Here is a 12,151-nt window from a genome sequence, read left to right on the forward strand (position 1 = left end):
TAACCAAAACATATTTACAGTATATGCTTAGTAACTAAGTATATAATGATTGTAATGAGTGTGTCTTCTTCGGCAACAATGAAGACAATGAAGACACAAAGAATGAACAATGAATGAACAACACTGTGATTCAGATGTCATAATAAAAATGGCGCTTTTATCACTTGTCTCCTCAATGCTGTAGAACTTCTCAAACTTGGCTTTGACCTCCCTTTTTTGTCCACACACAGAACAGCTTGTCCCCAATTTGGTCCCCTTTGACCATGTCCAGGCCAAAGACAAGGAGCAGGAATGTGACGAGGGGACTTACATGGGAAGACTATGGCGCTCTCGGTCTTTGGCGCCACCGCCCCCTTTTTGGAATGAGAACATGTTTTCAACAGGAAACATTAATTGGATGAATTACAGTTCTAAAAAAAAATCATGTTGGTCACACACCTGCTTGCAGCTCTGGTCCAAATTTTTTGGGCCAATGACATCATCTTGGGATCAAGGCCCTTTTCAACTGCTCGGAAAATTTTCTTTATAAATCATCTCGTCACGCTAAGAAAACATCAGCTGTGCTATCATGATTTATTATGACAGCTGGCCCACATCCGGATATGCTGCAAGGACGTGAAAATGACAAAAACAAAATATATTAGTTACACGTGCACTCTTGTGTATCGTTATGTTTGGGACTGCAGTGTTATATTTCCACTCACTCTTGCAACTGAATATTGTATAACAAAATAGAAAAAAACTGTTCTTGGTATGATAGAGTACAGTACAACCACGGCGTGGCTCAGATGGTAGATTAGAGGCTAAAACCTTGAGGGTTCCTGGTTCGAGTCCAGCTTCCGCTATATCTTAGTCACTGTCATTGTGTCTGTGGGTGAGACGCTTCACCCACTTGTCTGCCAGTTTCTTTCACCTCTGGTGTAAATGTTGGTAATGGGGTTCTCAATGTAAAGTGCATTGAGTCACTACAGAAAAAGCGCTTTATGGATATAATTTACTTCAATATTAATATTAAAAGCTGGAGCCTATCCCAGCTGCACTCGGGCGGAAGGCAGGGTACACCCTGGACAAGTTACCACCTCATTGCATTGGGCCCAAATTCCATTTATTGATATATTTTTTTCCTAATATTTGGGAATTTTCTATTTTTACTTTTTATTCATTATATATTTGGTCTTAAAATGTTCAATATTTTTTTAAATATGTTTTTACAGTAGTTATCTTACATTTCTATTTTTACGATATATTCCATTCATCCATCCATTTTTTACCGCTTGTCCCTTTAGGGTTGCTGGGGGTGATGGAGCCTAGCTCAGCCGCATTCGGGCAGAAGGCGGGGTACACCCTGGACAAGTTACCATCTCATCGCATTGGGCCCAAATTCCATTTATTGGTTTATTTTTTTCCCCCAAATTTTGGTATTTTCTATTGTTACTTTTTATCCATTATATATTTGGTCTTAAGATGTTCAATATTTTTTCAATATGTTTTTAAAGTAGTTATCTTACATTCCTATTTTTACTATATATTCCATCAATCCATCCATTTTTTACCGCTTGTTTCTTTAGGGTCGCGGGGGGTGCTGGAGCCTATCTCAGCTGCATTCGGGCAGAAGGCGGCTTACACCCTGGACAAGTCGCAACTTCATCGCAGGGCCAACACAGATAGACAGACAACATTCTTGCCCACATTCACAAACAAGGGTCAATTTAATGTTGCCAATCAACTTATTCCCAGGTGCATGTCTTTGGAGGTGGGAGGAAGCCGGAGGGAACCCACGCAGTCACAGGTAAAACATGCAAACTGAAAGATCTCGAGCGCAGTATCAAACCCAGGACCCTCGTACTGTAAGGCAGACACACCAACCCCTCTCTCCCACCGTGCTGCCCTACTATAAATTCATTAGTCTTTTTTTTCCTTCAAAAAATGTTAAACAAAGAGGCAAAATTAAACAAAATAAAAGGTAGCTTTTGCGACCAAACAACCTTAAACGTGTACCATAGAATCCTGCAGCTCTAGCTATGTCCTGGGCCACTGCCCAACTTGGGCCCCAATGCAAGCAGACTGTATACATTCTGCAACAAAAAATGTAATGATCTAAAGGGGAAAATTGCAGTTTTTGGGGGGAATTTTTTCTATTGTTCACCATCATTATGAGAAACAAGAACATTTAAAGATGACAAAAAAGATTAATAGAAGTCAGCCTTCAAAACCCTCCATAGATGTTTTATATACACACTGCAAATCTATATATAATGTAATAATACATGTTCATAGCAATATGTAACATGTATTTACAGTATTTTGGTCATTTTATACACAGCCATGAATTGATTTCCGTGGACCCTGACTTAAACAAGTTGAATAACTTATTCGGGTGTTACCATTTAGTGGTCAATTGTACGGAATATGTACTGAACTGTGCAATCTACTAATAAAAGTTTCAATCAATCAAAAAGCCGGAAGTAATTATTTGGTGCATTTATTTCTGTTTCCAAAGCAGTGCACTTCCGACTTCTTGCAACAAATTTGTTCAGACTCCCGGAATCAAACGCGAGTGTATTTTGTAATCATGACAGACTTGGTACCAGACTATAAAGACGACTATTTTTGGACAAAAATAGGATTCACAACCTTATCTTTTTGAAGTTAAATATACAGAGGATGAACTGCTGCTCATAGACGCGAGCACGAAGAAGAGGCTGAAACGTTAGAGAGTGAGACATGGTCACGCTGCAAATCTGGAACTTTGAACCAAGCTATGCTGAATTATTGGATTGTTTACCCAAATCCAATTGACACATACTCGGCAAGCTGGACCATCGAGTGAGTCACTATATCGATCTATATGATCATGATACATGCAACACATCAACGTACTGTACACTACAGTGCATACGCTGTCGAGTAAGCTCTGTACAAACAGAACATGAAAAGTGGGCCAATACTTTACATATATTGTAATATGATTGTTCATGTTTTTCAGTCAGTACAAAGTGTTGGGCATTACAAACTCAAATGCTTTTCGTGTTTCGTGGAAGCTGGCTCATTTCTTTCCGTAGTTATCAATCAATCATTCAATCAATCAATCAATCAAAGTTTATTTTTATAGTCCTTAATCATAAGTGTCTCCAAGGGCTGCACAAGATACAACGACATCCTCGGCTCACATCCCACATCAGGGCAAGAAAAAAACTCAACCCAGTTTGATACAATGAGAAACCTAGGTTTCATTAAATACAAACCCCGTTTCCATATGAGTTGGGAAATTGTGTTACATGTAAATATAAACAGAATACAATGATTTGCAAATCTTTTTCAACCCATCAATGCACTACAAAGACAAGATATTTGATGTTCAAACTCATAAACATTATTCTTTTTGGCAAATAATAATTAACTTAGAATTTCATGGCTGCAACATGTGCCAAAGTAGTTGGGAAAGGGCATGTTCACCACTGTGTTACATCACCTTTTCTTTTAAGAACACCCAAAAAATGTTTGGGAACTTAGGAAAATAATTGTTGAAGCTTTGAAAGTGGAATTCTTTCTCATTCTTGTTTTATGTAGAGCTTCAGTCGTTCAAGAGTCCCGGGTCTCCGCTGTCGTATTTTACGCTTCATAATGCGCCACACATTTTCGATGGGAGACAGGTCTGGACTGCAGGCGGGCCAGGAAAGTACCCGCACTGTTTTACTACGACACCACGCTGTTGTAACACATGGCTTGGCATTGTATTGCTAAAATAAGCAGGGGCATCCATGATAACGTTGCTTGGATGACAACATATGTTCGCTCCAAAACCTGTATGGACCTGTCAGCATTAATGGTGCCTTCACAGATGTGTAAGTTACCCATGCCTTGGGCAGTAATACACCCCCATACCATCACAGATGCTGGCTTTTCAACTTTGCGTCTATAAAAATTCAGATGGTTATTTTCCTCTTTGTTCAGGAGGACACCACGTCCACAGTTTCCAAATATAATTTGAAATGTGGACTTGTCAGACCACATAGCACTTTTCCACTTTGCATCAGTCCATCTTAGCTCGGGGCCCGCGAAGCCAGCGGCGTTCCTTGGTGTTGTTGATAAATGGGTTTCACTTTGCATAGCAGAGTGTAACTTGCACTTACAGATGTAGTAACCAACTGTAGTTACTGACAGTGGTTTTATGAAGTGTTCCTGAGCCCACGTGGTGATATCCTTTACACACTGATGTCGGTTTTTGATGCAGTACCGCCTGAGGGATCAAAGGTCCGTAATATCATCGCTTACGTACAGTGATTTCTCCAGATTCTCTGAACCTTTTGATGATTTTACGGACCGTAGATGGTAAAATCCCTAAATTCCTTGCAATAGCTCATTGAGAAATGTTGTTCCAAAACTGTTCGACAATTTGCTTACAAATTTGTGACCCTCGCCCCATCCTTGTTTGTGAATGATTTAGCATTTCACGGAAGCTGCTTTTATATCCAATCATGGCACCCAACTGTTCCCAATTAGCCTGCACACCTGTGGGATTTCCAAATAGGTGTTTGATGAGCATTTCTCAACTTAATCAGTATTTATTGCCATCTTTCCCAACTTCTTTGTCACGTGTTGCTGGCCTCAAATTCTAAAGTTAATGATTATTTGCAAAAAAAAAATGTTTATCAGTTTTACCATAAAATATGTTGTGTTTGTAGCATATTCAACTGAATATGGGTTGAAAAGGATTTGCAAATCATTGTATTCCGTTTATATTTACATCTAACACAATTTCCCAACTCATATAGAAACGGGGTTTGTAAAACATTTGTGTATAATCATTAAAGATGACTCAATGTAGGATTACATGACATTCACCTGTTTAAACAAAACATACTTTTATTATTTCAGCAGTGCATATGCAGTTTAGTAGTACACAAATCGACATACGGCAAAATATTTGCCCTTTTCCAGTAAATGTGGAACAACGTAATAAAAAACACATGTATGACATGACACATGTTGAAAAGGTTAATAGGAAAAGACATCTAAGGGCACTTGCTTTAAATATTTCTCATTTTCAAAAGCATCAAGAGCGCTTTTAAGTATTTGAGTTATCTGAAGCCCCTCCATCCATTCATTTAGTACTGCTTGTCACTGTCGGGGTTGTGTGTGTGTGTGTGTGTGTGGGTGTGTGTGTGTGTGTGTGTGTGTGTGTGTGTGTGTGTGTGAAGGGGGTAAGGCGGGGCTATCCCAGCTGCAATCGGGTAGAAGGCGGGGTACACTCTGAACAAGTCGCCACCTCATCACAGGGCTAACACAGATAGACAGACAACATTCCCACTCACATTCTCTCACTTGGGCCAATTTAGCGTTGCCGATCAGCCCAATGCGTCAAAAGGACCCAGGAGATCACATGACAAGGCAAGAGAATGTGCTGCTAGGAGGTTAGCGGGAGGCGACGGCATTGATGCATCCTTTGGCTGGGTTTGTGGCGTCTCTCCAACTCATGAACTGGTAGTTCTGCTAGAAAAAACATTCCTCCAAGGGCCGCCCGGGTTTTGGCGTCGTCCAAATTGTCACCATCAACTTGGCTGAGCTTCCTGAGAAAATACTCAGAGGATATCCTGTTTGATATGCAAGGAGACGTATTGTGATGACATTGAGATGACGGTGAAAATAAACAGACGGAGGCCGCCTGCTTGTTGCCTTTGGCGACTCTTTTCGGTGCGTTTGTAGTCCAGACCCAGGCCGTACGAATGGATTAAAGCAAAGGCGAAGTTATTGAGTGTCCACTAACATGTGTAGTCCATCAGTCTGACATGGATATGGCTATATGCTGGTGTCATAGTACTAATCAGAATATTGACAATAACAATAATAAGGCGTCTGCCAAAAAGCTCCTCACATGGACGTGACAGATGAGACGGGATCAGCCCCTCCCAACCCTACAAAGGACATACAAGCACTGCATTGGAGTCTCGAGGAGGCGCCACTATGTAGCTCTCACACGGCCATCCCGTGAATCAAAACCTTTGTGTTGGAGCAGGGCAGGAATGTCCGCCACATAACCATCAAGTTTTTAGCTCAGCGCGCATGGGCAGTGGACTTTTTTAAGTGGCGCACGTCACGCCGGCGTCCTCCACGTGCCCGCAATTGGTTTTGCCCCAACCGGAGAACTGGCACTGGTGGATGGCGTCCTCGGAGCCCGTGCACGCTACGTCGTCCATCCAGATGAGACCAGCGCCTGCAGACAGAGAACACATGTTGTCACTCCTTGTCGGGATCCCCAGCAAAAACATCCAGAAGCTGCAATACATACAGATTTGTGCTGCTAGTATCCTGATGAGAGTGTGGAAATACGACCATATCACACCAACTCTCAAATCCCTTCATGGGCTTCCTGTTCCACTCAGGAATGAATACAAAGTCTCCCTACTGACCCACCAGTGCCTCCACGGAAATGCCCCCCTCTACCTCAAAGAACTACTCACCCCCAAATCCTCCACACGACACATCCTCTCCAATAAGGCAAATCTCCTCCAACCTCCAAGGACAAAGCTACAAAATATGGGAGACCGGGCTTTTTGCTGCGCCGCTCATAGTCTGTGGAACACTCTCCCTGACCACCTGAGGGCACCACAGACTGTGGATGCTTTTAAAAAAGGCTGAAAAGACATTATTTAAAAAAAACCCTTTTTATAGATAAATGCATACTAGTTCCAGTTATTAGGCTGTTCTAGTTTGTATTTTTATTATCTTTTTATTAATATTATTATTTTTTTAGTACACTGTAGGACTTTGAGGTTGTATGCTAAATGTAAAATGCTTTTTACAAATAAAATGTATTATTATTATCACTCATTTCTTGGGACAGCACTTCATCCTAAGAATACCATATCATGTGTCACTGTGTATTTATACACAATATCTATCCAAGTATCGTTCTAGATTTATTTATCGACTAAAAAAACAGTTCATGATCCAAAGCATACCACGTCATGTGACATTTAAAAATGCTGTGTTGTCAAAAGTTTGGAGACACCTTCCAATCAATGGTGGGCCGTGCGTTTCCCACCTAGGCCTTCAGTGATGTCCGACTTCAATTATTACCTCTCAAAATACCATAATTGATGTCACCAAATGACCATTGCTGGAGAAATATTATACAGAAACACATTTACGCCCTACTGGGCATTGAATCACCTCAACATTACACAACATAGTTTATGTGGTAATGTCAACATTAAAAATGGAAAAAAACATATTAAAAGTGAAAAATATATTTAACTCACTATTCGACACCGTATAAGTCGACGGAGTACCCCTCGTCGTCGGCTGAGTCAAGAGGAAACGTCAAGCATTTCCCCATTTGATCGATAGAATAACTGAAGTAGCTTCCGACATCGTCTCATGAGATGCAGTTTCTCTTTAAACATGCTTCTTGAAAATGGTCTTGCTAGTATACTACAATGTGTGATAGGTCAATGATGATCTTTGATTGACAATGTCAGGATTGAATTTGACTGATTGATCATGAATTGATTAACGTGGACCCCGACCAAAACAGGTTCAAAAACTTATTCGGGTGTTACCATTTAGTGGTCAATTGTACGGAATATGTACTGTACTGTGCAATCTACTAATAAAAGTCTCAATCAATCAATCAATGCCATTTTTAATGATCCTGTAGAATTGAACACATGCTGATGAAGTGCATACTTAGTCAACAGCCATACATGTCACACTAAGGGTGGCTGTATGAACAACGGCAACACTGTTATAAACATGTGCCATATGGTGAAACCATACTACACAAAAATGACACATTTTGGGAGAATATTTTCACCACAACAACACATAAACACAACAAATTCCTGTCATGTCTTGTTTAGTTTGGCTGTGTTCTGTTTAGTTTTTGCACTCTGTCAGTTCCTGTTTTTTCTCCCTGTTTTGTCACCATGACTACCAATCAGTTCACCTGTCCTCACGACTCACACCTCTAATTCATTTGAACTCACGCACCTGTTTTCAATCACCACATGACTATTTAAACCTAGTTTTTCAGTTGGTCGTCCTGGCGTCATTGTTGTTCGTTTCATGCTCTGTTTTTGCCAAAGTAAGTACTGCTTGTTTCATGCAATGCCAAGTAAGTTTTTGTTTATTCAAGCCACAGTTAGCTATTTTTGTTTCATGTCCAAAGTTTAGTCTTAATGTTAGTTTTGTTTCCTTCGTCAAGTTGTGCTTTCGCCTTGTGCGCCTTTTTGTTTTCAACCTTTTGAGATTCAAGATTAAATCATGTTTATACCTGCACGCTATGTCCCAAGTAGTCCGTCTGCTTTCCTGGGAGAACGACCCCGCAGCAAGCTGCAACCCCTTCCCCGTGTTGACAACTCCCAGAATTCCCTGCAGCACCATCCCTTCAGGGACGAGTAAATGTCACGTTCCACGTGAGGCCATCTACAAACCCCGTTTCCATATGAGTAGGGAAATTGTGTTAGATGTAAATATAAACGGAATAAAATGATTTGCAAATCATTTTCAACCCATATTCAATTGAATGCACTACCAAGACAAGATATTTGATGTTCAAACTCATAAACTTAATTTTTTTTTCCAAATAATAATTAACTTAGAATTTCATGGCTGCAACACGTGCCAAAGTAGTTGGGAAAGGACATGTTCACCACTGTGTTACATCACCTTTTCTTTTAATAACACTCAATAAATGTTTGGGAACTGAGGAAACTAATTGTTGAAGCTTTGAAAGTGGAATTCTTTCCCATTCTTGTTTTATGTAGAGCTTCAGTCGTTCAACAGTCCAGGGTCTCCGCTGTCGTATTTTACGCTTCATAATGCGCCACACATTTTTGATGGGAGACAGGCCTGGACTGCAGGCAGGCCAGGAAAGTACCCGCACTCTTTTTTTACGAAGTCACACTTGTCTCGCTGAAATAAACAGGGGCGTCCATGATAACGTTGCTTGGATGACAACATATGTTGCTCCAAAACCTGTATGGACCTGTCAGCATTAATGGTGCCTTCACAGATGTGTAAGTTACCCATTCCTTGGGCACTAATACACCCCCATACCATCACAGATGCTGGCTTTTGAACTTTGCGCCTATAACAATCTGAATGGTTATTTTCCTCTCTGTTCTGGAGGACACCACATCCTCTGTTTCCAAATATAATTTGAAATGTGGACTCGTCAGACCACAGAACACCTTTCCACTTTGCATCAGTCCATCTTAGGTGAGCTCGGGCCCAGCCAAGCTGGCGGCGTTTCAGGATATTGTTGATAAATGGGTTTAGCTTTGCATAGTAGAGTTTTTCCTTGCACTTAGACATGTAGCGACCAACTGTAGTTACTGACAGTGGTTTTATGAAGTGTTCCTGAGCCCACGTGGTGATATCCTTTACACATTGATGTCGGTTTTTGATGCAGTACCGCCTGAGGGATCAAAAGTCCATAATATCATCGCTTACGTGCAGCGATTTCTCTTGATTCTCTGAACTTTTTGATGATTTTACTGACCGTAGATGGTAAAATCCCTAAATTCCTTGCAATAGCTCATTGAGAAATGTTGTTCTAAAACTGTTCGACAATTTGCTTACAAAGTGGTGACCCTCACCCCATCCTTGTTTGTGAAATACTTAGCATTTCATGGAACCTGCTTTTATACCCAATCATGGCACCCAACTGTTCCCAAAAGGCCTGCACACATGTGGGATGTTCCATATAAGTGTTTGATGAGCATTCCTCTACTTTATCAGTATTTATTGCAACCTTTCCCAACTTCTTTGTCATGTGCTGCTGGCATCATATTCTAAAGTTAATGATTATTTGCAAAAAAAAAATGTTTATCAGTTTGAACATCAAATATGTTGTCTTTGTAGTATATTCAACTGAATATGGGTTGAAAATAATTAGCAAATCATTGTATTCCGTTTATATTTACATCCAACACAATTTCCCAACTCATATGGAAACAGGGTTTGTAGAAGGCCTTACTGACAACAACTCGCAATCTGATTGGCTATTGCCACTGTTTATCACTTGTATGTCCCCGTTCACTTACAGTGCACGGACGTCCACATTGTTGATTCTGAAGGCCTCTGGCAGATTTCGTCCAGCATGGCAACATAAGATAGCTGAATTCTGATTGGATACAAATTAAAACTAAAAACAACATAATATGACATGAAAATGATATGAATACTTTTAGATTTTTAAAGAAAGTAAATGAAAAAATAATTGTATCCTTAATTATGATCATGGTTTCTGGATATATTAGGCCAGCAGAGAAGGCCTTGTAGGCCTTGACAGCACACCATTGCTTCCAATTAAGTCAAATGCAAAAGTTAGGGGTGTCCCGATTGGATAATGATATCATATATCGGTCCCTTATCAGAAAAAAAGAAGTATCGCATGATATCGGCTTCATCTAAAATATTAGATACAAGCTTGTATTTAACTTGTGTTAAAGCTGGACAGGCCGTTAACATCTTAAGGTCCCCCAGTAAGCAGACAAGGTTGGTCTTTTATTTTATTTTACACTACACTTTAGTCAAGTCATTTACAAAAGGTAAACAATGGTAGGGTACAGGCTACTAGGAGCAAGTAGTTCCACTACAGCTAAGCACAAAACAGCACACAAGCTAGACATACATAGTAAGTACGGCTGCGAATCTTTGGTTGTCCCACGATTCGATTCAATATCGATTCTTGGGGTCACGATTCGATAATATATCGATTCGATTCGATTCTCGATTCAAAAAGGATATTTTTCAGATTCAAAAGGATTCTCTATTCATTCAATACATAGGATTTCAGCAGGATCTACCCCAGTCTGCTGACATGAGTAGTAGATTTAAAAAAAACAAAAAAACTTTTATAATTGTAAAAGACAATGTTCTATCAACTGACTGCAATAATGTCAATTTGTTTTAACTATTAAACGAACCAAAAATATGACTTATTTTATCTTTGTGAAAATATTGGACACAGTGTGTTGTCAAGCTTATGAGATGTGATGCAAGTGTAAGGCACTGTGACACTATTGTTCTTTTTAAAAAAATTTTTTTTATAAATGTCTAATGACAATATCAATGACGGATTTTTATTCGCTGCTATGCTGAAATTATAACTAATATTGATACTGTTGTTGATAATATTCATTTTTGTTTCACTACTTTTGGTTTGTTCTGTGCCGTGTTTGTCTCCTCTCAATTGCTCTGTTTATTGCAGTTCTAAGTGTTGCTAGGTCAGGTTTGGTTTTGGAATTGGATTGCTTTGTTATGGTATTGCTGTGTAGTGGTTTGTTGGATTGATAAAAAAAAAAAAAAAAAAAAAAAAAAAATCCCCCCAAAAAATCGATTTAAAAAAAATGAGAATCGATTCTGCATCGCACAACGTATTCGAATCGATATTTTCCCACACCCCTAATAGTAAGTGTCCTTAATTGAACACTACTGCAGTCTAAAACAGCACATTAGTCAATATAAACAAGTATCAAATAATCATAGTTGCATATGACTAACACATACAAAATCTGTAAAGCACAAACTTGCTAGAAAATATTAGTAACAAACAGCTTGAGTTACTACTATTGTGGCCACAAGATGTCGTCAAAACCAAATTAACATCCCACACCAATTCAATTAAAGCCAGCAGAAGTCATTTCCAGTTATTGAATAGGTTAGTATTTTTCATACCTACCATTGTTCTCTGTTTGAGTAATTTCACTTGATGAAGCCTTTTTTTAACATTCCACACTACAAAATAACACAAGTTTGTGTTATTATTTGGGCTGATATCGTATCGATATCGGCCAATACTCAAGATTGAATATCGGTATCGTATCGGAAGTGAAAAAGTTGTATGAGGACAACCCAAGCAAAAGTGTCTCCAAACATATGACCAGTACTCTATATCCATAGAAATGTCTCAAGATCCAAAGCATATCAAACCATGTGTGATATAACATTTTGCAGACATCTTCCCATTCATTAGACCAGTGTTTTAAAAGCACTGTGCCACGGCACACTAGTGTACTGTGAGATATTGTTTGGTATGCTGTGGGACATCATGTAATTTCACCTAATTGGGTATAAAATATTTCCTGCAAACCAGTAATTATAATCTGCAAATAATGTGCCGTTGTTGAGTGTCTGTACTGTC

At 39.5% G+C, this 12,151-nt stretch overlaps 1 protein-coding gene across 2 annotated transcripts in view; it reads right to left on the bottom strand.

Moving 5' to 3' along the window:
- Window positions 1-4,848: 4,848 nt before the first annotated feature.
- scara5 (scavenger receptor class A, member 5 (putative)) overlaps window positions 4,849-12,151 on the bottom strand; it is a 97,360-nt gene continuing 90,057 nt past the window's right edge. For both annotated transcript variants that reach the window (XM_061900936.1, XM_061900937.1), the window contains one exon: window positions 4,849-6,214. In XM_061900936.1, coding sequence (XP_061756920.1) covers window positions 6,081-6,214 — 134 coding nt within the window. In that variant the 3' untranslated portion in view covers window positions 4,849-6,080. The remainder of the gene's footprint in view (window positions 6,215-12,151) is intronic.

The sequence above is a fragment of the Nerophis ophidion genome, linkage group LG05 (genome assembly GCF_033978795.1).
Source record: "Nerophis ophidion isolate RoL-2023_Sa linkage group LG05, RoL_Noph_v1.0, whole genome shotgun sequence".
Taxonomy (NCBI): Eukaryota; Metazoa; Chordata; class Actinopteri; order Syngnathiformes; family Syngnathidae; genus Nerophis; species Nerophis ophidion.